Source organism: Nicotiana tabacum, chromosome 3 (assembly GCF_000715075.1).
Source record: "Nicotiana tabacum cultivar K326 chromosome 3, ASM71507v2, whole genome shotgun sequence".
NCBI lineage: Eukaryota > Viridiplantae > Streptophyta > Magnoliopsida > Solanales > Solanaceae > Nicotiana > Nicotiana tabacum.
In genome coordinates, this window is record NC_134082.1 from 160,555,041 (window position 1) to 160,582,384 (window position 27,344).

A 27,344-nucleotide genomic window follows, 5' to 3' on the forward strand; every position below is an offset into this window, starting at 1 on the left:
TGGTCATGTCGGCCTTATAGGCCCGTATGTCACATATATTAGTTTGTATATCATGTTGGGTCTTCATATGTTGACTATTCCCTTATGTTTTATTCTTGTTATCTCAGGACGAGTTTTCTAGCTCATTTACTCATGATAACATGATAAGAAAGATATGTTACGTTGGTACTCGGTTGAGTAAGGCACCGGGTGCCTGTCGCGGCCCTTCGGTTTGGGTCGTGACATGAGGGTACTGCCATATTATTATTTCACAAGGCAGTCAATTGTTGATACTTACTCAAGCCATGTCAATATACTAGCAATTGATAAAGCAAGTGACTCAACACACAACATATGTATGACTTTTCCTTGAAGAAAAGATTCTAATAATAGTGAAGGCGATGATATTTTTTATCTCAATTGAAAGAAGGATATATCGAAGGAGACAAAATAAATCATATTTTACCAAAGTTCTATTTTAGACACGATCATTATTCAATAAATTTGTTCAAGTGATAATTTGACAAACTTCTTCATAAGGCATTGCCTATCTCAATATTAGAGAAGTTATTATACAAGCTTGGAATTCGTCATCTCCGAGAAAGAAAAGTGATGTTTTCATCAGGGGGAGGCAAATACGCGCTGTACTCTTTTTCCCTTAGCTGAGGTTTTATCCCACTGAATTTTCCTGGCAAGGTTTTTAACGAGGTAGCAAGTAATGCGTATTACAAGATATGTGTAATTTTTTACCTTCACTAAGATTTTTTTCTACATGATTTTTCCTTAGTAAGGTTTTAACGAGACACATTATCTATAGACATCCAAGGGGGAGTGTTATGAAATATTATAACTATATTCGTGGATGTCTATAACTCCTAAAGAAGTTACTCCCACTACTCTTCTCTATTATGTAGGTAATTCCCACTACTTCTCACCATTATAGTTGTAACTCTCACGCCTCCATAACCTCACCCATGATTTTCCTCCATGATCTCAAATATTTAACCTCATGTTTATGGCATTCTTTTATATACCTCTATGTAATCCTATAAACAGAGGGTTTTGGTACCACGTTGTATACACTTGAATACATGAAAGAAAAAAGAATCTCTTCTCTATTACTCCTTACATTCTTGTCTATTTTCTTGTTTTATTACTTTGAGCTAAGTTTTGTAACAAGATAAATATATTAAGTGGGTGTTGGACATAAAAATTGTGAAATTCTGGGAAAAAAATCATGTAAAAATATTATTTAAAAATTAGAGTTGTGTTTGGACATTAATATAATTTTGGGTTGTTTTTGAATTTGTGTGAGTGATTTGAGTGAAAATTTTGAAAAATAACTTTTCGGAGTTTTTCAAATTTTCCAAAAACTTCTAAAATTCATCCTCAAGAATTTTATGGCCAAATACTGATTTCGAAAAAAGTAAAAAAATTTCAACAAAAATATAAATTAAAAAAATCATGGCCAAACGGGCTCTAAAATTTTCAAATTTCAAATGGGGCATTTGCATCTATACCCGCTTTTTGGGTTACCTTTTAACTTATACCCACTTTGCAAATTGCAAACATACCCACTTTTCGCGTAACTTCAGACATACGAGCCTGAAGTAGCAAAAACTTATGTCTGAAGTTTGAACATCAGAATGTTTTGCCTGAAGTGTAGTAAAACTTCAGATATTTTGCATGAAATTTGGCCTGACTTGCAAAGGCAATCATGCAAACTTCAGTTCATAGTGCAAATGACAAACTTCAGTTCAATAAAACTACAACATGTTTTGGCTGAAGTTTTTGTTTGTAATTGCTGAACTTCATCATTCTAGTAGCTGGAGCTTTATTCTATATTTGCTAAACTTCAGCATGTTTTAGCTGAAACTTTGTTTTGTTTATAATGAACTTCAACATTTTAGGGCTGAAATTTATTTTGTATTTGCTGAAGTTCAGCATTCTTAGAGCTGAAGTTCTAAACAATAATTAATTTAATAAATCATGATTAGTGGCGATTGATGCTGTTCATTTCAAAGATTAAAGAATGAAAAATATTTTCGACATGAAAACAAGTTACTACAGATAAATTAGAACCAAAAACCAATGTGCATGTAAAGCTAAACTATCTAAGATGTTAAAATATTGTGAATAAGACCAAACTGAACATAATGGGACAAACAAATATATATGAATTATCAGGCTAGAACGCATAACAATATCTCAAGCTTCAGCATTCAGAAAACGAAGGAGTAGAAAGAGGAGTAGAAAGATGCCTGAAGTTGTTTAAACAGTAAGTACAAATCAAAACTATTTTAAAAAATAAATATAAATTAAATGGGGACGACCAAATAGAGCACCCGTGTAATTTTTACTTTCAAATGGGTTGTCCGATGTTTGCTTGCATAATCAATATGTCAGATTTCAGTCTTTCAGATGCGAATATGTACAACTTAGGTCATGGCCTAAATAGGGAATCCCAAAAGGGATTTTTACCTACCTATACCATATATCAAACCTTATTACCCTCAATGTTTAAGGTTTGTGTTTATTACATTTAAGCATACCAAATTACCATTTCTATACCATAATTCAAATTAGGGATATAATTAAGGGTTCATTTATATTAGGCATAATTATAGGACTGTATCTTCCCACTTTCTCTTTCCTTTCATCTCAACTGTTCACAACACACACACACAACTCACGATGCTCCTATGCTTCCTCTCGTTGATCATCCCCAATTGCCCACCACCGTCGAAGAATATCATATTTTCAGATTCACAAGAAAATTTTAAATTCTTTGATCGAACCGCTTGAATTCCCACTGGAAATAATAATGGCAGAGAGTTCGAAATTCTTTGACCTCTTTTTTTTTGGCAGTGGTTGAAGGTTACTGGTTAACACAGTCGATTGAAACTCGAAGAAGAAGAAGAAAAAGAAGACATATTTTCAGAATTTGTAGATATTTTGTAGTCAAATTAGAAAAATTGTAGATAAATTGTAGATTGTTTTTGCAGAAGATTTTGTAGAAGCTTTAGTTGTTTTGGATTTGTGAAAACAGAAAATAATGCATCTACAATCAGAATACAAATAATCTATAATTTATCTACAAGATATCTACAAAATAGATACACTGAATTTTAATATCCAAATTCTCATTTCAATTGTAGCATAATTGGCATTTTCGACATAATTGTAGAAGATTTGTAGAAGTTTTAGTCTTCCTAATTTACAATTCATCTACAATTTATCTACAATTTATCTGCAATATATCTACAATTCTACAATTTAACTACAATTTATCTACAATTTCTGGAAATACGTCTTCTTCTTCTTCTTCTTCGTCTTCTTCTTCTTCTTCTTCTTCTTCTTCAATCTAAAATTCAGTCAAAAACAAGTCTAATCTTCACCAAAACCCCTCAAAATTGAGATATAAACTCCTAAACATATTCCGAATTATTTACAACAACACCCAATCCAAACAAATAATGAATTTTGAAAACCCAAATTTGAATTCAAAGCTTTCAAGCTTTTTAATGATTATCAATGGTGGAAAATATATGGAAGAACAGATGAAGACGAAGAACAGAAATCTCCTTTCCGTTTGATTACTAGAGCTTCAGTAGCTTGCGTTTTTTAAGAATTGTCATTGAGTGAGAGAAGAGAGATCTCTTTCCGTTGAGGAAGGAGAGAATTATGCAACAATTCGAATTTAATGTTGACAGAATCACACGCAGATCTGGTGCCTTCATTTTAGCGCGTTTTCTATGGCAAAATCTACCTATTTTTGGATTGGTATATAATTTGTAGTAAAAGTGTGGACTACACGGGTAAATAACAAATTATGAATATTTTTGGTAATAAGATTTGATATATGGTATAGACAGGTAAAAACCCCATCCCAAAATCGGCTATATGTGCACTTGCCCTCATAGTTCACTTAACACAATGCTATTTGGGCACGTGATTGGGCCCATTTTACCTGGAGGGAGGCCCAAACCCGCAAGGCCCATTTACCCGTTTCTAACATCTCCCTTCTTCTTCTACCCTTAAACCCTAAACTCCGTGTGCCTGCCATTGTAACTGGTCCTAAAACCCTAATCACTATATTGCTGTCCCGTTGATTTATTTCACCTTCAACCCAAATTTTAGTTCGTTAGGCAACTGGGTGCGATATACTTCTGCAAGAAGCTCTGAACTTTGAGCTCACCATTGAATCATGAAGGCCAAGAACCTGAAAAAGAAGAAAGCTTCAGCTCAAAAAGGAAACATCCAGAATGGAAAAAAGAGGTTTTCAATTGAAAATGACCCATTTTTCAACGACTCGAAAAGGCGAAAGAGGTTTGGAGATGATGAAGATATAGAGAGCAGTGATGATGACGAGGAGGAACTTTATGGTTCTGATGATGAAGGAATTAGGGATAAGAAAGAGGGTAAAGAGGAAGAACAGGAGGAGGAGGAGACGGCGGCGGAGAGGAGAAAGAGGGTGGCGGAGGCATATTTGAAGAGAATAAGGGAGTCGGCGAGGAGGGAAGAGGAAGAAAGAGAGAGTGAGGACGAAAGGGGTAGAGAGGAGAGAGAAGGGATGAGGGACTCAGTGGTGGCGAACATTTTGCAGCAGGAGCAGATGGAGGAGAGTGGTCGTGTCAGAAAAGCTATTGCTTCCAGGTGTGTGATTACTCAATGCAAATTGGTTATTATACAAGAAGGAAATTAGAGTTTAATTTCAGTACACTCAATTATGTTGCTCAAATATATAGTATCAAACAGTTGTCTTAATTCTATAACAAGTATCTTTCTTCTTTCTTATGTTGCGAGCATGGAATTAAGCATTCCTGTGGAAATAGAAATGCAGATGTTTTACCTAAGCTGGTGGCTAGCCTTTTCTATTGCGGGCATGGATAGCGTGATCGATGGCTGAGTGGTTAGGTATATGAGTAACAACTTGGAGATCCCATGTTTGAATCCCAGCTATAACTCCATATGTGAGCTGGGATTGTATTGTAGCAGGCCGTGGGGTGGGGGGTTGTTCAAGTTTTGTTGAAGCTGAACTGGGCACCATTATCACCAAGCTGACTCTAACCCGCTCTAACATGTTCAGAGGGCCAACTAGATCGAGTAGAAGCACCATGAATAACTCATCTTTATTTCTGGTTTTAGTGTTAGAAGTGTTGTGCTTGCACAATGGGCTATAGTTGAGGTTTGGTTGAGTAGATACCTGCCACTTTACTAACTCCTATCTAGAGAATCAAATAATTTCTGTGTAAGCTGTTCCGTGTTCCACTATAACCTTGACAAGAAAGATTATTCAAATTTCGTAAGTGGTTAAATTGATGAAGACATTGTTTTAGATAGTTATTGAGCTATTCCATTATTATATTCTCCAGGATTCAAAAGCCGACTGAGGGATTTCGCCTTTTAGTGAAACATCGACAGTCCGTAACTGCTGTCACTCTATCTGAGGATGACTTAAAAGGATTTTCATCTTCTAAAGATGGTACTATTGCTAGCTGGGACGTGGACAGTGGAAAGGCAGAAAAGTATGCTTGGCCTACTGATGAAGTTTTGAAGTCGCATGGTGCTAAGGAGCCACAAGGTCGAGCAAAGAAACATAGTAAGCATGTTTTAGCTTTAGCTGTCAGCTCTGATGGCCGCTATTTGGCAAGTGGAGGCTTGGATCGTCACATTCATTTGTGGGATGTTCGAACACGGCAGCATATTAAGGTATTTAGATGGGTAATCAATGCAGGTTATGATCAACTTTAGATTCTGACTCTCTCTCTCTCATATTATCCTTAAAGCCAAGTGATAGCTTGGAACTCGTGTTGATAAGAGTTCTCCCTGCAAGTGGAATAGTACTCAATTGACTTAGTTAGCATTCCTCATGCAACTTCAATCGTTTAGAGCTAGTTGCACTCTTCAATGCTGAAAGAGGCTTAAAAATGGGTTCACATCATCTCCAATCTATTAATATCCGTTAAAAACATTCTTAAGTTTATGCGGAAATGCTGACCATGTTTTGATTAACAAAAATAAAGACCAATCTTTGATTAATTTCCTCGTGTCCTCTGTCCTGTTAGTTGTGAGTGCTTTCACTGATTCTTTCTTTAACTCTTCATTGCCTCTCTAACTTAAAAGTAATGCTTTGTACAGGCATTCCCCGGTCATAAAGGACCTGTTTCGTGTTTGACATTCAGACAAGGATCTTCGGAACTGTTTTCAGGGTCGTTTGATCGATCCATCAAGATATGGAATGTGGAAGATAGAGCTTATGTGAACACTTTATTCGGTCATCAAAGTGAAGTTCTGTCCATTGATTCCTTGAGGAAAGAAAGGGTGTTGACTGTTGGACGAGACCGAACCATGCACTTATGGAAGGTAGTCTATGGCCTTTCATCTGCTTTTCAGGCAGTTTATTTCTTTTCTAGCTATGTATCTGTTTAGTAAAAGAAATTCTTATTGTTAGTTAACTATTCAATGAGAAATTTGTTTCTTATGAAGAATTTAAACAAAAGACCTGATCCATCCTTGTTGAAGAAGTCCTTCTCATGAGATGTAGTTTTCTAGTGAAAGGTGTAACATACTCTCAGTTTTCATCCCTCATCCCACATGTCCTTCCTTAGTACCTGAACTTTTTAGGATCTAAGACGTTTTCAAAGCTCCTAGCAGGTTTTTTAAAGCTTACTCTAGCACTATTACCGGGTCTCTGATGTTAGATAGCTGCAGTTACATTTAATTGAAAAGATTCGTGACTTTTCAAAAAGGATATAATATATTCTTTATTTTTGAGTTTGATGATAAAAGACATGTTAATTGAGTTAACGCCTAGTTTTAAAGATATGCATAATAGATTGCATGTTGTCAAATTTAAGTTGATCATGTTGTCAAATTTAAGTTGATGAATCCTCTTTTTTTTTTAGATACGGTTGTAAGAACATTGAACAAAACATTCTTGATTACTTACTCCCAGATTCAATCAGATGTTAGAAAGTCTTTAAGAAGATTCTATGTTCAGGTTACAGATGTTGCTGATCCATTCTTCCAGAGAGGATCTCTTGTCCTACTATGGAGTTGACTGGGGGATATTATTTTTCTGTTAAAAACATGATTATTTAATTCCATTTTAATGTATTGTGGTTCAACACAGTGCTCACCATAGATGTAGTCCTATAGACCTATAGGCAACAAGGTTCTTTCAAATTCAAAAAATTTTAAGAACAAATTTTGAAGTGTTCCGTTAACAAGTTATATTCTTTTCGCAGCTAAACTTCGTTAATGCATCCACATATTTAAAATGGCTTACATGATTTCTTTCCCCCCCTCTGTTTTCTGGTCATGCATATGGAAACATAATAGTAGCAAGAAGATGCTAATATGATGCAGCTTTAACAGGAACAGTGTACCCAAATCCCGACCTTGACAATGTCTTGAAGTCATTCAAAAATAATAATTAGGTATCAAATGTTACTACAGCTTCTAACCATTGCGTTGGCGGGGAAAGACTTTTGTTAGACTCGGATGTACCCAATTTGATTTTACCATTAATGAAATGAATAAAAAATAATATTCTGTTGGGTAACTTAAAGATTGGAAATATCAAGTCATGCAGCGTCTATGATTGTTGAAACCTGTTATTGAATCAGTTTAAGATTTTAAAGATGCTTCAAGACTATGAACTTCTGGATTCCTATAGTGCCAGTTTCAAAGCCATGAAGCATGGTGATCGGATTTTCATTTTCTTTACTGGTGAAACAGAAAGCACAGTAGGAGATGATAAAATATTATGAACTAATAGCAGACGGGAAGTAATTTTACACTTCTTTTATCTCTCCTTCTTGGCCTTGACTTATACATCAAGTTCTCAAAGATAGTTCTGACTCTTGATATTTTTGGTTTCGCGTCAATAGGTTCCAGAGGAATCTCAATTGATATTTCGTGCTTCAGCAACAAACCTTGAATGCTGCTGTTTCATCAATAATGACGAGTTTTTATCTGGTTCTGATGATGGAAGTATTGAGCACTGGAACGTATTAAGGAAGAAACCTGTCCACATTGTAAAAAATGCACATGCTTCGTTGCAATCAGTGGGAATCGAACCGAGAAATGGGGCTCTATCAAATGGTCACATGGGTAAGCTTTAAGATCATTCTTCAGATTTTTCTGTTATATCTCTCCTATGATAGGATTGTCTATTTTAAGTTTTGCTAGCATTATTTTGCTTCAATAGGAATTCTTTCACTAAAAAGATAATTGAAAAACTATAGCAAATGTGGTGTTCAATCTTGCAGAAAATGGCACCTTGAATCCTGAGAGTCGTTCCTCATCAGCACTCTCTTGGGTTAGTGCGCTGACAGTCTGCAGAAATAGTGATCTTGCTGCATCAGGAGCTGGCAATGGGTCAGTTCGTTTGTGGGCAATTGAAAATGAATCCAAAGGAATCCGGCCGTTGTTTGAGCTCCCAGTGGTAAGGAATCTATCAGTGTGTGTCCATCTGATTCTTTGAAACTTCGTTGGATTTATTTTGATGATCCTAGGAATCTGTAAACTTAAGTTATACCCAGGACTCAGGAATAGAGGGGATATGTGCGCATGAGTAGTACTGGCTTTTGTGAATCATGAAACACCTGTACAAGCCTGTACAAGCCTACAAGTATTACAAATACAGAAAAGATTGTGTTAGAAGGGCATGTATGGGCTACTAACCCTGTACAAGCCTAGTGAAATATGTTAGCGATAGAGCATTATGGTGTCCTCTCAATAGAAAAATGATAACTCTTTGACGTTAGCCATAAAAATGTAGAAGTCTTGCAATGAATTTCTTAAGCAGTTCACCAAGTGAGAACTCTGCTAATTGTTGCAAGTTCCTCCCCTTACCCTCTCAACCCCAAGAAAATGCAGTATCTGCTCTTCATTTTGGGATGTCAGAAAATGATATATCCTCCCCATTGGAATAAAGGTTTGCAGTCTTGGAGAATTGTAAATCGCAAGGATATTGTTTACCTATCAATAAAAACAGAAGGTTGAATTTTCTAACTAATCATGGTTGTTCATGCACTTAATAGTAAACATTCATCGTTATGGTTTTTTGACGAAGCTTAATACTTTTATAAATTGCCTTTTTGTATCCTTGATCATTGATCTTGATGCTCAATGTAATTGGCAAATGAGATTTAACGTGTTCAGTTTTCTTCTGTTCTGATTTGTATTGGAATTTACTTAATGAAACATTATTTCTAGGCTATTGGTATAATGCCTGTAAACATCATGTTGCTTCTGAGGAATAATGTAATGCTGATAAGATCATTGTTTTAATGCAGGCTGGATTTATAAATTCTTTAATTTTTTCAAAATCCGGGCAGTTCTTGGTTGCTGGAGTAGGACAGGTGAATGGTTCTTTCTCCATTTTTATGTTTCAATATCTTTCAACTTTGCAAAACAGATAAAAAGATTTAGTTTCTTCCACGATTGCTCGTTTTGATGATCCAACTTCGGATACAACAACCTGTCAGTTAAAAATTTTATACATCACTTGACAACAAATTTTTTGCTTGGTGGGTCTTTTTGACTGAGATCAGTGTCCTCTTAGGACTATCGGTATTTGGGATAATAAACTTGATTTTCATAAGTAGGGGACCCTTGGCAGGTTATAGCCTCTTGCAGAAATGCAAGGTAAGGTTGCATACAATAAACACTTGTGGTCCGGCACTTCCCTGGACCCCGCACATAGCGGGAGTTTAGTGCACCGGGTTGCCTTTTTTTTTTTTAAAAAAAAACTTGATTTTCATAATGGTTACAAGCTTTTCTCTCTTGTGAACTAAAGAACATTTGTGTTCTATACCCAAAAAAGCTTCTTAGAAATACGGGTAACAATATGTGGATATTATGAAACATATCTGGGTAAAAAGATCTATAACTTTGGCTATTTTTCTAAAGGATATAGAGAATGTGCTTGTGCATGATCTGCGTCATGAATGTGCAATCTCATCCATCATTCTCTAGCGCTGGGATGCATTGAACTCGCAACTGAATCATCGTTGATATTCTCTATATTGCTATTATTATCTCATATACTATCGACTAATCTGATATGCATTTACTGCAGGAACCTCGCTTAGGAAGGTGGGGACGTATTGCTGATGTTCGAAATGGAGTTCTCGTGCAACCTTTGAAGCTTTCGTGATATTGACCTCGTTACTCATTGTGAATTTTGGCGCATGCTAAAAGGGGAATAACCTTCTCTGTACTTTTTTTGTGAGGTTAATAGTATTTGTTTTTATGCTGTCAGCAAAAATTTTGATCTATCAATTTTTGATGCCTTTTTTTCTTCACACGTTTATCTTGTTCATATTGAATCGGCTACGTAATAGTGAAATACGGAGCAATTTTAATGTACTATTAGTTTAAATTCGTATGAAAGCCTCAGAAAGTTTGAAGGTTTTACTTGTGCTTTTCAAGAAACAGCCAAAATCAAAATCCAAACTAGGGAACTTTTATTTGTTTTCACAATTCATTCATTTAGAAAAAGTGGCAAGTGAGAAAGCCGTCTTCATTTGCAATTCACAGGGAATCTATTTTAGGAATTAGTGTCAGATAACATTTGGTATGTACGGAGTACTTTTTAAAGGTCTCAACAGTAACATCTTCCAATTTATTCTTCATAGGAATATTAATGAAGAAGCTATAACAATCTGGGAGTTGCTACTCAAGGAAATGGAATTTTTTCTCCTGACTGATTCAAGCAATGTAGCTTACGAGAGATTTAACTTATTTTCTTTAGTCTTTCCAACGTAACAAAAAAATAGGAATATTAAGCCAAAAAAAAAAAAGGAATTTAAATCCATTGGAACCCAGAAAAAAAAAATCCCTTGGAAGTTCCTCACCCCTCGGACAAAATGGCAGGAAACCTACTGAAAGATCCATTTGACCCCAGAAACCTATCTGAAAAGTTCATTTGAAATCAATGGTCTTAAACAAATGATTCGTGAGATCTCTTGTTTTCAAATATAGAAAGACAATGTTAAACACAACTGTTACAAGCCCTTTTATTATTAATTGTATAATTCTAAACGTAATTGATATTCAAAAACAATAAATTATATAATCTATAAGTTGTAATTTTAATCTTTGGATTATTATTTTATTAATTGCATCATGAATAACATAGTAGTCATAAAAACATCAATATCGTTAGCAAAAAGAGAAATTATTCATATATTCCAACAGGCAAATCAACTCCACATCAACAATGAGCACCCAAATATTATTCTTTTGTACGCTAATTTTTTTCTTAAGGTAACACTTAGATTAATTACAGGAGATGATATTATTAAAAGATAAATTAAAGATGTAGGATTTAGGAGGCACAAATTGTCTTTACTTGTTTTTAAAATGAAAAAATCACTTCTTGTGATATTTTTCATCAATTTTTATCTTATAATATATATTCAACCATTATAACAAATTGACATGTCAATTTTCAATTACCTACTATTGTGTATCTCTTTATTAAATTTATGGATCCATATTGCGCCAACTACATATGTCATAATTATGAACAGCTACTATTTTCTATACATTAAATCAAGCCTTAGCCCGATACAATTTACCGAACATAATCTCAACAAGATAAGTACCAAAAAAAGAAAATATGAAAAATGTAAAAACCAAGTTGCTCTTTTATTTTATTTTATATATTATATTATAGTATTATTTTGTGGCTTCATTTTTTCCCCAAGGTCCCAAAAAAAACAGGAAGGAAAATGCCTCTTTACACCGTCTCACAAATTGCTAAGTAGCAATTCCTTTCAACTTGCCCTTCTTTTTATGACGATGATGATAACAACTAAACCGAATCCGATCCTCTCGAAATCTTGGTGCATGAGAAGCTCACCAAACACTCTGCTTCCCTTTTTCTGCTTCCAATTCTAGGGCTTCTTTTCTCCCTAGATCCAAGCTATTGACAATTTCATCTGGGTCGGCTCTTAAATGGCCATGTTCTGGCGTATGGCTGGTCTCTCCACTGCTTCTCCAGTAAGCCCCTTTAATTCTCTGCTTTATGTTGTAATTTCTTTGTATTATTATCATTTTTTAAACTGTAGTGAAATGTTTGGGAACAATTTGAATGTTTTCTTTACTATCCAAAGTGTTTATCGATTGAAATTGTATTGGGTCTATATTGAATTGCGTATTATGTATGTTGTGTGGTAGCACTCTCAATTTGGAATTCAGAATTGTGATAATGTAATTGTTCTGGGACGTTTAGTGTAGAGTGCTTTTTTGGACTGAATTCCTATTGGAAGTTTATAATTTGGGGTTCCCTGTTTACTTGTTGCTATTCTGACTATCTTAGTTATGCGTCTAAGAAATAGAGTGTTAGATTGACTTAAATCCCAGAGCAATGAAACAGTGGCAGAGGAGAAGTTGACAATGGACTGGTGGGTTTTATGATGGAATCTAATATCTTGAACAAAAAACTTTATTGATTGGAACAGATGACGTAAGGCCATATTTCCATAGGCAGAAATTATTTAACTCAACAGTCCCAACGGCGTGACCTAGTGCTCAATGAAGTGGGTTGAGAACCATGAGGTCTTAGGTTCAAATTCTAGGGGCAAAAAATATTAGGTGATTTCTTTCCATTTGTTCAAACTTTGGTGGACAGATTTACCTAGTACCTGTTGCTGGTGGGAGGTAGAAGGTATTTGGTGGAATTAGTTGAGGTGCCCAACAAGCTGGCCCGGACACTATAGTTATAATTTTTGTTTAAGTCTACAAGGATTGAGAGGTTCTGATATCAAGGACAAGAAAGAGAGAAAAGAGAGAACTTTCATCGTCTTTCTTAACAACATAGGGGCAGCTCCACTTATAGGAGTTTTTCCTGTGGAAAAGACAAGGTTCTTTACCTTAGCTGGATCTTGCTAGTGTCATCTAACAGTAGGTAGGCAATGAACGTATGACAACTATCTCTCGAGCACATCTTTTGGTCCGGCCAATGGAAAAATAAAATGGAATATTTTACATAATTTTTAATAGAATATGAAAATATTCTGCAGTTTTTCTTTGGAGTATTTAGCAGTACTTTTCTTTATCATCAATTTTTTTTTTTGCAACATTCTTCTACTTAATTTTAATGAATGTAGTCACAACTTAGCATTTGAGTTCATCAATTCTCTTGACTTTCAACATTGCTTACTCCAAGCATTGTATTGGATATTCAACTAATAATGTTTCTCAAGAAATAATGTGTAGATTCAACTAATGTTGTTTCTCAAGAAATCTTGTGTAGGCTTATTAGATATGCTATACTATTTTCAGGTGGAGACAATCTTGGATAAGGAAAATTTTGCACTGGATGAGCTCTTGGACGAGGATGAAATAATTCAAGAATGTAAAGCTCTTAATGGCCGCCTTATTAATTTGTAAGCACCTCATTCACTCGTGTTTCTTCTAAGGGTTGTTAGTATGCTTGGTATAAATGTGATAACTTTAAGTTATATTTATGTTGGATATGACATACAAACTACAAATTATTTCCCAACCATTGATGTTTTCTCGAAAGTCCATTTAAGGTAAATATGTTTTATCGCGAAAAAATAAGTTTATGATTTGCTGCTGTGTTCCAAATGATGAGGTTCAGATGAGGGACTCTGGTGTTGATGCATGCCATGCATTTGCAATATTATTGCCGTTTAAAATTAAGCTAGTTTGGATTTACTAAGAACAAATGTTTAACTTTTGTAGTTCTGGTTTGTCAGTGAAGCTTCGGATTTATTGGGGTCAGATAGTTCAAGGCAGAATACCTAACTACCCCCTGAACATCGCACACACCTAAACTTTTTTATAGTCTTAATTACCCAGGACTTGGCTATTTGATAGCCTTTACTTCCTGGACGACCTCAGCCCAATGATGTGAGAGACCCGGCTTGCCACGTGGATTATTTTGTCAACTTGGCATTTTATAATAAATAAATAAATATCTGTACCCTTTTAAATTCATATCATCTTTGTCAGGTTAAATTTGTAAAAAACTGAGCTGGAACTTCATTATTTAGGCTAAAATTTTTTATTTGGCTTAAAATAATGCAGCCAAGCTTTTTACATATTTGGCACTTGAAGAGGAAATAAAAAGAAATACACAGTTGGAACTCCATTATTTTGGCTAAAACTTTTTTATTTGTCTAAAAGTAATGGAGTTCCAGGATTTAGCCCAAAGCGAAGATATGCACTGTTGGCACAACTGTACAATTATTGCATTTAAAGAAGAAATAAAAAGAAATACAAAGTTGGGATAAACTATGCATTATATATTAAGAAAAATCAAGAAGAAATTGCACATTGTATATGTAAGTGGCAATTCATGGTTGAAGAATAGCCCATCCAGAAGCTGATTTTCTCAAATTTCTTCACTCCCATGCTACTGAAAGAGAGTGTATCCATGCTCTTTGCCATGTTAGCGCTCAGGAGCGTAAAGGCTAGTCGAGGGGGTAATTAGGACTACAAAAAGTTTAGGTGTGCATTAATATACCGTGCTGCGTAGATTCAATTTTTTTTTTTGGAAGGGGGGGGGAGGGGGGTTGCGCATGTGGTGCCATTTCTGCACAATATTTTGTGGTGTTGCTGGATCTAAAAGTCATTCCATGGAAGAAACTGATATCGTATGCTTTTCTTTCTGGCAGTCTACGCGAAAGAGCTCAAGTTGAACAACTTGTCAGGTACATAGTGGAAGAGGCTCCAGAAGATGCTGAGAAGAGACGAACTTTTAAGTGAGCATGTGTCTGTGGCTGGAAAAGTTATTTGAATTTCATATGCTATAGGCGCCGGATGTTTCTTTTGATGAGAATATGAGTTCTCTTTCTTCATTAACCCAAGTGCGTGTATTAAAAGATTTGTTGTTCGACTTGTGCCATAGGTTTCCGTTTATTGCTTGTGAAATTTTTACATGCGAGGTGGACATAATTCTCAAAGCTTTGGTTGAGGAGGAGGAGGTATAGACTCTTTTTGTCATGTATCTTGATGCCTTTGTTCTATGCTTAGTTCCTTTAATATTGTTTATTTGAATTGGCTCTCTCATTTTGGATGTCAGCTAATGAACCTGCTATTCTCATTCTTGGAACCTGAGCACGCACATAGTACTTTGTTGGCTGGTTACTTCAGCAAGGTATCCTGTCACTGTCCACTAGCTACATTAGTGTGAATTATGCTCCAGTTAGCTATATATTCCTTGGTTTACTTCTCTAAACATATTTAATTGGATGGCAAGTGGTTTATAAGTTTGCCCGGTTGACAACTTTTTTGTTGGCACGCCGTGTTTCAACGTTTGAAACATCAAATGTTCGAAAATTCATCAGTTCTCTAAAACAACTTTTTCTTAAAAAACTACTTCCTCTGTCCCAATTTGTTTGATTTAGTTCGGGTTTTGAAACTCAAACGAGTTTTTCTTGGCCAAGATTTTTTAAATGCCTTTTAAATGTTTTGAATGGTTAATTATTGTGACTTATAGTACTTTTCATGTAGTTCAAAATATGTAAATTTTATTTCAAAAAACTTAAAGATTCTATAACCTAATTTGTGGTCAAAATTGAGACGTTTGACTTGAAATCCTAATTACATCAGACAAATTGGGATGGAGGGAGTATTATTTTTAAACTTTAATGTCTACTTGCTTAAGTATCATTTTGCTAGTTGCATGTACGGTTAGTTATTGTAAGACCGTAGGAGGGAATTATCCGTTGGAATTTTGATAAAAACAATGCTGCATGTAAATGACTTTGGAAATATTTCATATTTTAAGGCTTCTTCCTTCTGTGAGCTGTTACTATGATATTATCAGTTTCTGCACTGGATTGATGCCCAAGTTTCTTGTTTTAGGTTGTCATATGTCTGTTGCTGCGGAAGACAACACCATTTATGAACTATGTGCATGTAAGTCTACTGCTCCTTATTAGCTACTCATAATTGATGGACATGGAGGTGATAATCTTTGATTTGCAGTATGGAATACACACACACAGATAGAAAATTATTGGATGTTATATCAGTTGCAGTAAAGATGGGCTACGGATGTATCAATGAAACCTCGCTCCCATTTTGTCTCCATCCATATTTTATGTTCTTTAAGACGAAAGAGGGTGTTCACCTGATGTCACTTATTTTGTTTGTATCTTCTTTAATTTACGATGCTAGTTTCCGGTGTAGAGAAAGATGAATATTTGTTGAAAGAAAAAAACCGGATAATACGACGGCCTACCAATGATTTGTCTCTGTATTTTATGTTAATAGTCTGGCGATTTTTTTCTTTAAAATTGTTTTCCCTTGTACAATGGTGAAAAGTTGAATTTACCGTCTTTAATGCTTTGGTTAGAAATTCAAGCACTGTCAAGCTAATGATAATGGTATATTCTCTTGTAGGCTCATCAAGATATTATCAAGAAGTTGGTTGATCTCATTGGAATTACATCCATCATGGAGGTTTATAGTTTTTGAAATAGTTTAAGGCATGTTTTGGTTGCTCAGCTTGAATTAAATATGGAAGACCTAACGCTTTTTATATTTAGGTTTTAATTCGCCTAATTGGCACTGATGAACATTTGTATAGCAACTTCGCGGATTCCATGCAGTGGCTGGAAGATACAGATGTGCTGGAGATGATCGTGGATAAGTTTAGCTCATCAGTATGTCAATTTCCTGGATCAATTTAATAACACTTCCACTTTGCCCTGTCATTACACGATTTCTGTGTTCTGATATCAAACCTGGCTTGTGGAATTACAATAATTAGTTGATTCCTGCTGATATTTGCGATGGGACCAAGGGATTGGGGGAGTTGGGAGTGACTGGTAAGGTTTATAATTCATTTGGGTGTATATATTCAACATAATGCGCTCGTTGGACGCTGTTAGACAGGGAAGATCAGATAATGATTGTCTAGCATTCATCTATTAGTCAGTAACTTGGTACCCTATGAAGCTTGTAACTGCTGGTGTAGGTTACTATGGTAATGGGATGCTCTGAAATTGCAGGATTGCCCTGAAGTGCATGCTAATGCAGCAGAAACTTTGTGTGCCATTACTCGATACGCTCCCCCTGGGATAGCTGCCAAAATCTCCAGCCCAAGGTGTTTTAGTATTCCGGACCTTTATTAACTTTGGATTCTGATTGAAGCCAGTGATATTGCTGTATTTTCTCGGATCTAACAAACAGATATTTTATTATATGATGTTCCACAGTTTCATTGGGAGGTTGTTTCGTCATGCTCTGGAGGACTCACGACCAAAATCCGTTTTGGTTAACTCATTATCTGTATGCATATCGTTGTTAGACCCTAAGAGGCTATCAGCAGGAACATATTACATGTACGGTCGCCAGTCAATGCAGTGTTCTAGAGTAAGTGCGAATCCTGAGACTGTGGAAGGGATGTTGGAAAGCTTAGGTATGGATTACCTCGTTGTCTTCTGAGCATATCTATTAGTAGACAAATGTTTTTGTATATCCTTTCCGTTCAAATTCCCACCTTCCCCCTTTAAGATTTTGACATTATTTTAATCTTGCCGAATAGTGATTTTAGGCTCGGTTACTGTGCTCAACACATTTGACCTTTGATATGTAGGAGACAAGCTTTTCCTAGTCATACCACTCCTAGATTTAACCCTTCATTGTTTCTTCTTCTGTCGATGATAAGTATACTTTGAAACAAAATTTTGTGGTGCCTTCTTTGCTCTAAGGTTTCACGGAGTCCCCATTTGTAGCAACTGTTAGTCTGAATGTTGTAGGGAAAGGGGGAAGCATTTTAGGAGTCTTATTGTGTGGAAGGGGTTGCCATGTGGTTAAGAGAGCCTGCGACAGTTTGGTCAAATTGAAGGGAGTTGATTTGCATCAAATTTCAGTAGGTGTTTTGACTTCACTTGTAAAAGGAATATGTTGTTTTTTTAGTGATGATTGAAGGATAGATGTGCAAAGTGTGGTTACCAAGGAATGAAATAGTAATTCAGCAAAGTTGGATTTTGGAGAAATAGGAAAAAACAAAAAAACGATGGAATTTAAGATGTACATGGTATGTCTGACTTCATAGTACTTGATCAAGATAAAACCAGTTGACCTTTTATTTTATACACGACATTTGGATTCTAGATTCTCTTTATGAGTTGCGTATTGATCTCCAAGATATCTGTACGTATGTGCTTTATTGCTCTGTAGTCTGACATAGTTGGATAGGCCACATGCAATTGGGATGACACTTGTCATGGAAATGATAGGTGGTACACTAGTTTGATCGTATCATCCTCAACTGTAACTGTTCCTTTGCTGTCTCTTGTACTTCGTTTTGCTTTCCGGTGGATAAGTCTCAATCTTTTGGGAATATTGAGTTTGAGATAAATACATTATGGTATACCAGTTTTCTAGGTTTGATATTTTTCCCATATGAATTAGATTTGTTGGCTATGATTTTACCTTGTATGTTGCGATTCAAGTGGAACAATTTTAATAATTGTTTGTTTATGCAGGTGATTTACTGAAGCTTTTGGATATTACATCGGAGGATAATGTCTTGCCAACAACATATGGAAGCTTACGTCCACCTCTTGGGAAGCATCGTCTGAAGGTAGTTATTGAACATCTTATTGTTGGAATCAAGTGTCTGTCTTTGACATTTGATTTTAGAAATGGATATACTCTAATCGTATTTCTAATCTTACTTAAAGGCCAGTGTTGTCAAAGACTAAAAGTGTAGAAAAACAGCAAGGTCTGCTGAGGCTTTAAGCACAACACAATTCTTGAATACGTTGTGCTGATATTATTTTATGCGGGAATGAAAATGGTGTTCACATGTTTATTCCTTTTTTTAGTGATTGAGAGTTTTATATCGGGATATTTTTTTGGAATAACACATTCGCAACTAGTCTCCTTTTGCCATGCACACTCTTAAACTTTATGGAGCTCGTATGACCTCCCTGACCCAGACTGTTCTGAACTGGAAATATTACACCCTTTTTCCTGACATAGCATGGAGTGATTATACTCTCTTTTAACGCGTGAGATGCATTTAAAAAATGTTCTCGCGGGGGGAAACTCCATTTTTGATCGGTCAAGCTCCACTACTCCACATCTAGTGCACTATATCTACCATTTCCCCCCCATTTTATAAAAAATCCTTCTCTTTTATCTTTGTAAAAGTTCCTTATTTGAGCTAAACGAACCATTCACTTCAGAAAAAAACCATGCAGAATGTCTTTGCAGAATTCACTCGCTTCACCACTCAGAGGAACAACCCCAGACATATACCTTGCAGACTTCACCCAAAAGCCACATCATACACACATTTAATGGGACCTTTTATCTGATGCTTTTAGAAGAGATCTTTATTGCTTCAAAAAATAAGTTGTAGGAGTTAGTGGTAGGATTTTTTCTTTTTGGGTTTTTAGTGACTAATCAGTATTTTCCTGCATGTGATTTGTTGATTTGAGAGGTGGAATTTGAGGTTTTTGTGTATTGAAATGGAGAAGATGAAAGTGAAGCAAAAAAAGGAAAACAAAAGGGATAAACTACTGACTACACGTGGCAGCATGTGTATTACACCTCAATTTTCTCATTTGGGTATAAACCTCTCAGGGTGGTATGAGATACTGTTCAATCAAGGATAAGAGGTAATAGGACCCCACAAATTTTATGTGTGTATTTGACAAATGAGGGCTAGTTTAAGGGTTAATTATGTATTATCCCTAACCTTTTCTTTTGATTAACAAGCCCTTAATCTCTATCTATGTCGTACAATCATACTTCTATCGTCCACTTGGTCTCAAAGAAAACGTGAAATATTCTACGTCATGTTTTGTTTCTAGTGCTCGATTTTCAGGGATTTGAAATTTAGCAGATCAATGTTTAACTTGTTCATTAAAATAGCTGCAATTTTGCGTTCGCTTTGTACTTTTGGTGAGTTATAGTAAATAAAGTCTTTTGGAAACAATAAAACCCCTTATACAAATATTTTGAGTATATGAATATGAGGGCTACGCTGTAATATCAGCCTTCATTTTCCAATGATTTTTCATATTGCTTTGACACCCCACCCCCACCCCCCAAAAGAAAAAAGTTCCTTTCCACTACCCCCTTGCCAAAAAAAGATACAGAGAATTATGCTGTCCTCTGCAGCTCCAAGTAATGTGTGTGTGTGTGTGTCATATGTATATATATATATATATAGGATATATTATTATCTCAATCTCTAGTGTTTCTGTTATGCTATTGCTTACATATATGACATAGACTAAACTTCTACATTCTTGTTTTTATCTACCTCCACATGTCCTGTATTTTGAAGTTATGCTGGGTGATATATAGGGCTTTTAATTCCTCAAGTTTTGATTTCAAACAACTGGGAATTTCAGATTATAGAGTTTGTTTCAGTCTTGGTGAGTGTTAGCAGTGAAGTTGCCGAAAAGGAGTTGATCTGTCTTGGTGCTATTAAACGCATCCTGGAATTGTTTTTTGAGTAAGTTCTCCTTGGAATTACTATGTTACTATGTTATCAATAATCTTCTGATTTCTGTTACTTGGTATTGAGTCTAGGCATCTGATTTCTGTTACTTGGTACTGAGTGTAGGTATCCATACAACAACTTTTTGCATCATCATGTTGAGACAATAATAATATCGTGCTTGGATAGTAAGAATGTTCAATTTGTTGAACATCTTCTTAGTGACTGTAATCTTGTGGAAAAAATTCTCGAGGCAGAGAAGAACTCAGCGCTTGCTGCTGATCCAACCAAGGTAGTATAATCAAACTGCTAGGTGTTTCGACTAACTCTTAGCATGTTGTATAGAGTTCTTAATTTTTACTTACCTATTTTGTTATTCCTATCCTAAATTTTGGTTATACACATTGAAGCCTACAGTCATTGGTTTTTTTAATGTGGATGCAGCCAACGGCCTCTGTTGAAGGGAGATCCCCACCCAGGATTGGAAATATTGGGCATGTGACACGAATAGCTAACAAACTTGTTCAACTAAGGAACAACAATAATGGCATACAGTCGCGCCTGCAGGTGTTTGAGATCTCTTGTTTTTTGTGTTATCACTTCTTTCTGTTTGTCATGTAGTTCTTCCAATTTGATCCATCTGTCCTGTTTTATCAGCCACGCATGGCATAGAGATGTTTGCGCTTAGAGTAGCTGATTTTTGCTTTCAGATAGATAGAGACTTCTCAAGGTCCATTTCGGCAGTTGCTTATACTGAAACTTTTTGATAGTGGTATGAAGTCTTTCATTAAGAATCAGTACCAAGATGGTACCAAAAAGGTTACATGAGCTGGACCTGTCCAGATTACATGACAAAAAACTCGTTAATTGGATGTGTTGCATCTTCGTTAAGTGGGTCAATCAGATGAAGTAATAAGAAGCATGACACTATTGCTTCATCCAAAAAAAAAGCATGACACTATTGAATATGGATAGAGGGAGTGATAGAGTTTTAACAAGTGACCTCTCTAACTTTGCTGGGTCTTTTAGTTGTTTTTTGTTGGTCATCCCAAAAGTTGCTCTACTCATACCACCTGGTAGTGTATAAATGTTAAATCAACTGCTCCTCAAACCCAAACTAGTTGGGTTTCGGTTATATGAATCCTCCGTATTCATTCTGTTTTTCCCGAGCTCCTATATTGTTCCTCCATTTCCATCATCCTGTTCTAATTAGCAGGTGCGTAGATTTATAAATTGTTTGCATTAGGCACTACATACTCCTGTGTTGTGTTGATGTTCTTACGAGAAGTTTGACCAACTGTAAGCTGTGTGATTATTTTATTAAATGGCATCAAGAGAATGCAATCTGGTTCAAATAATGGGATCCAGAGGATGCAACTATAAGCATGTGTTTGGGAATTTAATGTTGAAGATCGATCCTTCGTTTGTGTTATTTTATTACCTACAAAAAAATTTCTCATACCTAATCATATTCTTAACAAAGATTCTTTACTGCATTTCATACAAATTCTCTGTAAGAGGCACAGAGATTAACATATTAGTGGCACAAAGGTGAACACATTATTATGGATATGTGTAACACATTACCTTCACTTATTAATTCTATACTCATTGAGAAATTAAGTTGTATTCGGATGAAGTGATTCAATCGACCTTTAGGAATAAGATACTTAATCTTTTTGGGGATAATGATCCTGGGTACCTTGAGGTGGAGAATTTACCTACTCGTGTCTAGTTTTTCTCTTTTATTTGATTGGGTTCATTTAATGCAGTCACACTTTAGTGATTTGATATTCATATTTTTCTATCTGCATTATTATGAGATGTCATCATTGATTGTCTCAGACATGTATTAAGTAGGAGCACATTGCAGTTCATTTTCGTCATTAACTTCTGCAAATTCTTTTATTTAAAATTTGGCATTTGCAAATTCCTTGTGCTAAATGCGAATACCTTTTGGCAGGAGAACAGTGAATGGATTGATTGGCAGACAAACATCCTTCAAAAACGGAATGCTGTGGAAAATGTCTTCCAGTGGGCTTGTGGGTGAGTGTTCCTTGTTTGCCTGCTCAAAGCTATTTTTGAATAGGACATCTGTTTTTTTTTTTTTTGGGGGGGGGGGGGGGATTGCCTCACTGGAAATAAACCATGACTGCATTACCACCAGGATTATGAAATATTTGATAACTGGAACTAAGCAGTCCAATGTTGTGCTTCTCCTTTTGTTGGTTAATACAAGTGATCGAACCCCCCCTCCAAAAATAAAATAAAATAAAAAATAAAAAAAGCTAGTTTGGGTCACCTATACGTGTTCTCATTATTCATTTCAGTCCAGTTGGACATGCATTTCAGTATTGTAGGATTCATCGTTAATTGAGCTTGGCTGTCAGCCAACTGCAACCCTGCTTTATCTGGGTCTAGGAATGGTAGTGTGAGTACACTTAGGATGTTAAGCTTGCACTAGAAGAGTTGCTACATCATTACCAGGATTATGATTCAAAAACAGAAATTGAATTGCGTGAATATAGGCTTCTCCTTTTGTTGGTTAAGGTGGGTGATCTCTCTCTCTCTCTCTCACGCGCTGAACCCTCGTGTTGAAAAGGTATAACCCATACTCTGTGAATAATGCGAATAGTAGCTGCATATTTAATCTCTCTTTTTTCTTTTGCTTGCTTTTGTTTTAAGTTGGCACTGTAGAGGAGGGAGGCAGGATACAAGGGTGTGTATGTACTATATTGATGAGGTTGCCTGATCTGACACACATTTCTTTTTAATTACTATGTATCATGTCATATGACAAATGGTGGTTCTTGGATGTGTCTGGTTAATGCTGCATTTATGTGGACCATAGAAGCATTTCAACTTTTTCTGGCTGAGATGGGAGAGAGATCCATGCCCAGATTTTAGTTTTTCTCACTTGGTCGTCCGTGTGAATTTTCAACGTTGTGCCATTTTTTGTTTTGAGTTGGCCACAGCATTTTATATGTTATGAAGAAAATATAGTTGATGATTATGAGAGTCTCTTTACTATACTTTTCATCTTTTTATTGGAACGGTTTGATTGTAGTTTGATACTTTTTTACCAGCACTGGATTAAATTTTTTCTCATGTAATCTCTCTCAGGAGACCCACGTCACTGCATGACCGAATGAAGGACAGTGATGACGATGATTATCAAGATAGAGATTATGATGTTGCAGCTCTGGCAAATAATTTAAGCCAGGCGTTCCGATATGGAATATATAACAATGATGAACTTGATGAGGTGCTCTTCATGCCTTAAGAAAAGACAACATGGTTGTGCTTTTTTTGTCTCTCTGTTCTTTTTGCATGTAATGGTAAAGTCTAGGATCCTGTCTTTGGAGCTAAGAAGGTAATTGTTGACAAGAGACTTCGATGGTAGCTGGAGAATTGATTTTCTTATTTTTAGAGTAGTCCTTTCTTGGAGCTGCCTGCTATGTGGGATCTTAAGGATAAAGCAAATGAGCACAGTAAATGTGCTTGATTCATATAAATGCCATACCATTTGGCATATCTATAAATGAATTTGAGTGTGTGGTTTGTGGTTTTATCTGAAAGTTTCAATTACTGGGACTGCTGTTTTAGAATCCGTGGCAGCATTTTTGACTGTTAGAAAGCCTTTGCTGAAAATGGTATGAGACCCACAGTTCACTATAAATGTAGTAGGGTTAGACAAACAGTCCTGGAATCCGTGGAAGCATGTTGTTACTATTAAATGGTAATGAGAAAAAGAGTAGATGTCCTAAGGTAAGACAGAAATCAGTGAGCTAGAAAGTTTTTTGCCGATTAATAGCATAAAATAGTGGTCCTCATTCTGTCATAATTAGGAGTATTGGTATTTAGGTAATCTTCCTTCTTTTACTAACTTATTTAATTTAAGTTTTAAATTTACTTTATTCAAGTAGCCTAAATTATGGAGCACTATCTGCAACCAACTCAATACAAGTTCTCTCCTTTTTTCTTATCTTTTTAAACAGTGCCAGAACAATGGGAAGCCTTGGTTTTGTTTTCTATTTTTGTTTTTAAACCTATTTTTATTCAACTTCATTTTTAATCTTTAAATATCCACATGGTCATTAAGTATAATATCATCAGGTCATTTACTTAACAAGGACTTTTTATCTGCGTGCAGGCTCGTGGTTCACTTGAACGCGATGATGAGGTAACTTCGAGGTTTTATTTTAATCGTTAAGTGATTGTTCAGTTAATGAGTATATATGAACTTTCTGCCTCTATACATGTGTGCACATGCTCGAGAATGAACCTTCTCTCTTCCAGATCCACTTTAGCATAGCTCTCAAAATTGTTTTGAGGTCATTTTCACTTTCATCTCTACATTGCTAGATTCTGTTTTTATGAAGCATATTTTTATTCTTGGACATGAAATGGGCCTCTGATAGTGTTTTGTCTAGATAGGACTGCTAGCGGTTTTTGTTGTGTTTCACAATTTTTTTGTTTTGTTGTTGTTGCTGTCATTCACATTTTGGCCTTTCCATTTATTTGTTGTATTTTATGATGCTGATACTATTTTTCTGGTTTCTATTATGGTTACGGATCTATTGTCTCTGAGTCGAGGGTCTCCCGGAAACAGCCTCTCTACCCCTTCGGGGTAGGGGTAAGGTCTGCTTACATTCTACCCTCCCCAGACTTCACTAGTGGGATTCTACTAGGTGGTGGTTGTTGTTGTTGTTGTTGACATGAAATTCACATGGATAGAGTGAAATGTATACAGAGGATTTATATAGCGGGTTCAACTATTTTGTTATTGAGGCATAGTTGATTAATTGATTGATTTACCTGCTTGTCATGTAATCATTCTGCATAATGGTGATCATTTTATAAACTTTTGAGTCAATTTGTAATTCAGGCCACCTCAGCTCCACGTCCGGAATAAAACTGATCTGCCCCTTAGAGTAATGTAGCTAACAGAAACTATCCTTTAGTCAATAGCAATTCTTCCAGTTATTTCTGTATGAAGTCACCAATTAGCTTTTCATAATACCTAAATTGCACTTGCTTTCTGATTGCTTTAAGAAGGTTAGTTATTTGTGCATATTTAGTTTATAATGATTTATTTATTTATTTAACGTGTCATTATGATTGAATGGATGAGGAGATATAATATTGCATGTAGAAACATCTAGCAGAATTTTCTAACTACCTGCTATGTCCACCTTGTCACATCTTATAATATATATATCTTAAAGACGTAGGACCTGTAAAAATGTATGTAAATGACTTGAACAGTAACTCATTTGAAGTTTTATGCCCTTTTTATCCTTAAATTCTTAGATGGGGACATCTATATAATTTTTTTTCAAAATTCTTATAAAAGGCATGTATACCAGTTTTAAAATGATGACGGATTTTATAACTGCCACTTAAGAGTTAATTATAGTTTTTTTTTTTAATTCTTTAGTCCAAATAATTGTTGTTTGTGTACATCGTTACTCTTTCTTTTATTATATACTTATATTTTGTTTCTCCATTAGTGCTCTCTCTTCTGAAACCCATTGTGCTTTGTGCTTCTGTCTGTTTTATGCTTTTTGTCTGTGATGATTCTGGTTAGGATAATCGATGCATGCTCTTTGCCTGAATTGTCCGAACTGATTTTCAGTTCATGTGCTACATAAAACTCACTTTAGGCATTTCATTTTAATAAACTCTTCTGATTTCCTATAGGACGTCTATTTTGATGATGAATCTGCTGAAGTTGTGATATCTTCACTTCGTTTAGGGGACGATCAGGAAAGGTGGGTAAAAAATCGAGTTCAGAATGCTTTTGTCCCCCCTGTACATGTATCTTTAATATCAATTAAATTACTTTTAATTGTTTTTGCAGTGGATCACTTTTTACAAATTCCAACTGGTTTGCTTTTGAGGATGACAGAATAGCTAATGATCAGTCTACTGGCTTGGTGACTTCTCCCTCCCCAAACACTGAAGAGACTGATGTTATTAGGCCCGACATGAATGATGATGCAGCTGCTGATGAAGATGATGATTTGGCAGACACTGCCACATCTAACCTGCCTGAGCCAAAGCCAAGTACTGATAATCCTTCACCCAGTAGTTTCACTGAGGACTTGCATCATGCCACAGGCAATGATGCCAATAAGCCTCCTGAATGGGTTGAATGGCGAGAAAGTTCTGATACAATTAGAACGTCCAATCAAACCTCAGATTCACCTGATGTAGCTGATGTGGTTGGGCCTTCTTTACCTAATGGTGAGGTCAAAGTGGAATCAGAAGCTCAGAAGGACACTGTTCAGTCAAAAGAAGAAATGGCAAATATTCCACCCACTAATGGGTCCAGCAGTAATGTGGAAAAACATTCTGAAGGATCACCAGGTGATACCTCACAGTCTCCAGAAACAGATGGGAGCCAAATCGCTAGCAATCTTAACTCTGGTAGCATGGAGAAGCCACCTGCTGGAACCGAGGGATTATCTAGTGGACAAACTGAGAAGTGAAGTGCGGAACTACTGTGAATTCTTTATGTGCAGCTGTGGGGGGAGCAAACCCAGCACATTTGCTATAGAACTGGCCTGCTGATGAGAGTCTCAGCTGTTGCTGTCAGCTGGGACTAATATGTGGTTTTGGAGCCTGATGTACATTACTGGGGCTTAATATTCAACTTAGCCGCAGATGATTCTTTCCTCAGCTTAGGTAAAGACTGCTCTCTCTTTCTTTTCACTTGTAAAGGGCTTTAGTGCAGGTGATTCAGTAGATCATAATTTTATTCACTATCAACACAGTTGCCTCTAGATGAGTCCAAATTGCTATAGGAGGTTGTATGCAGTACACGTTGAAAAGATATTGTTTATATCTCATAGTTGTCATTTTTCTCTGTCTTAATCCGGTCTGTCATAGCCAAATTACTTGA

The 27,344-nt window shown here is 35.9% G+C and overlaps 2 protein-coding genes across 2 annotated transcripts; both read left to right on the forward strand.

Moving 5' to 3' along the window:
• The first annotated feature begins 4,036 nt into the window (after positions 1–4,036).
• LOC107830417 (U3 snoRNP-associated protein-like EMB2271) lies at positions 4,037–10,355 on the forward strand. The gene is made up of 7 exons (XM_016657961.2): positions 4,037–4,635; positions 5,355–5,691; positions 6,121–6,345; positions 7,875–8,097; positions 8,256–8,431; positions 9,285–9,350; positions 10,070–10,355. The coding sequence occupies exons 1-7, from the start codon at positions 4,187–4,189 to the stop codon at positions 10,145–10,147; spliced, it is 1,554 nt and encodes a 517-aa protein (XP_016513447.1). The 5' UTR covers positions 4,037–4,186; the 3' UTR covers positions 10,148–10,355.
• A 1,220-nt stretch (positions 10,356–11,575) lies between these two features.
• LOC107830416 (uncharacterized) lies at positions 11,576–27,316 on the forward strand. The gene is made up of 19 exons (XM_075250123.1): positions 11,576–11,997; positions 13,282–13,385; positions 14,643–14,729; positions 14,876–14,951; positions 15,050–15,124; positions 15,835–15,888; positions 16,375–16,434; positions 16,521–16,637; positions 16,986–17,080; positions 17,193–17,395; positions 18,468–18,565; positions 20,349–20,452; positions 20,564–20,729; positions 20,882–21,004; positions 22,401–22,483; positions 23,561–23,702; positions 24,591–24,620; positions 26,141–26,211; positions 26,301–27,316. The coding sequence occupies exons 1-19, from the start codon at positions 11,953–11,955 to the stop codon at positions 26,929–26,931; spliced, it is 2,364 nt and encodes a 787-aa protein (XP_075106224.1). The 5' UTR covers positions 11,576–11,952; the 3' UTR covers positions 26,932–27,316.
• Positions 27,317–27,344: the final 28 nt, after the last annotated feature.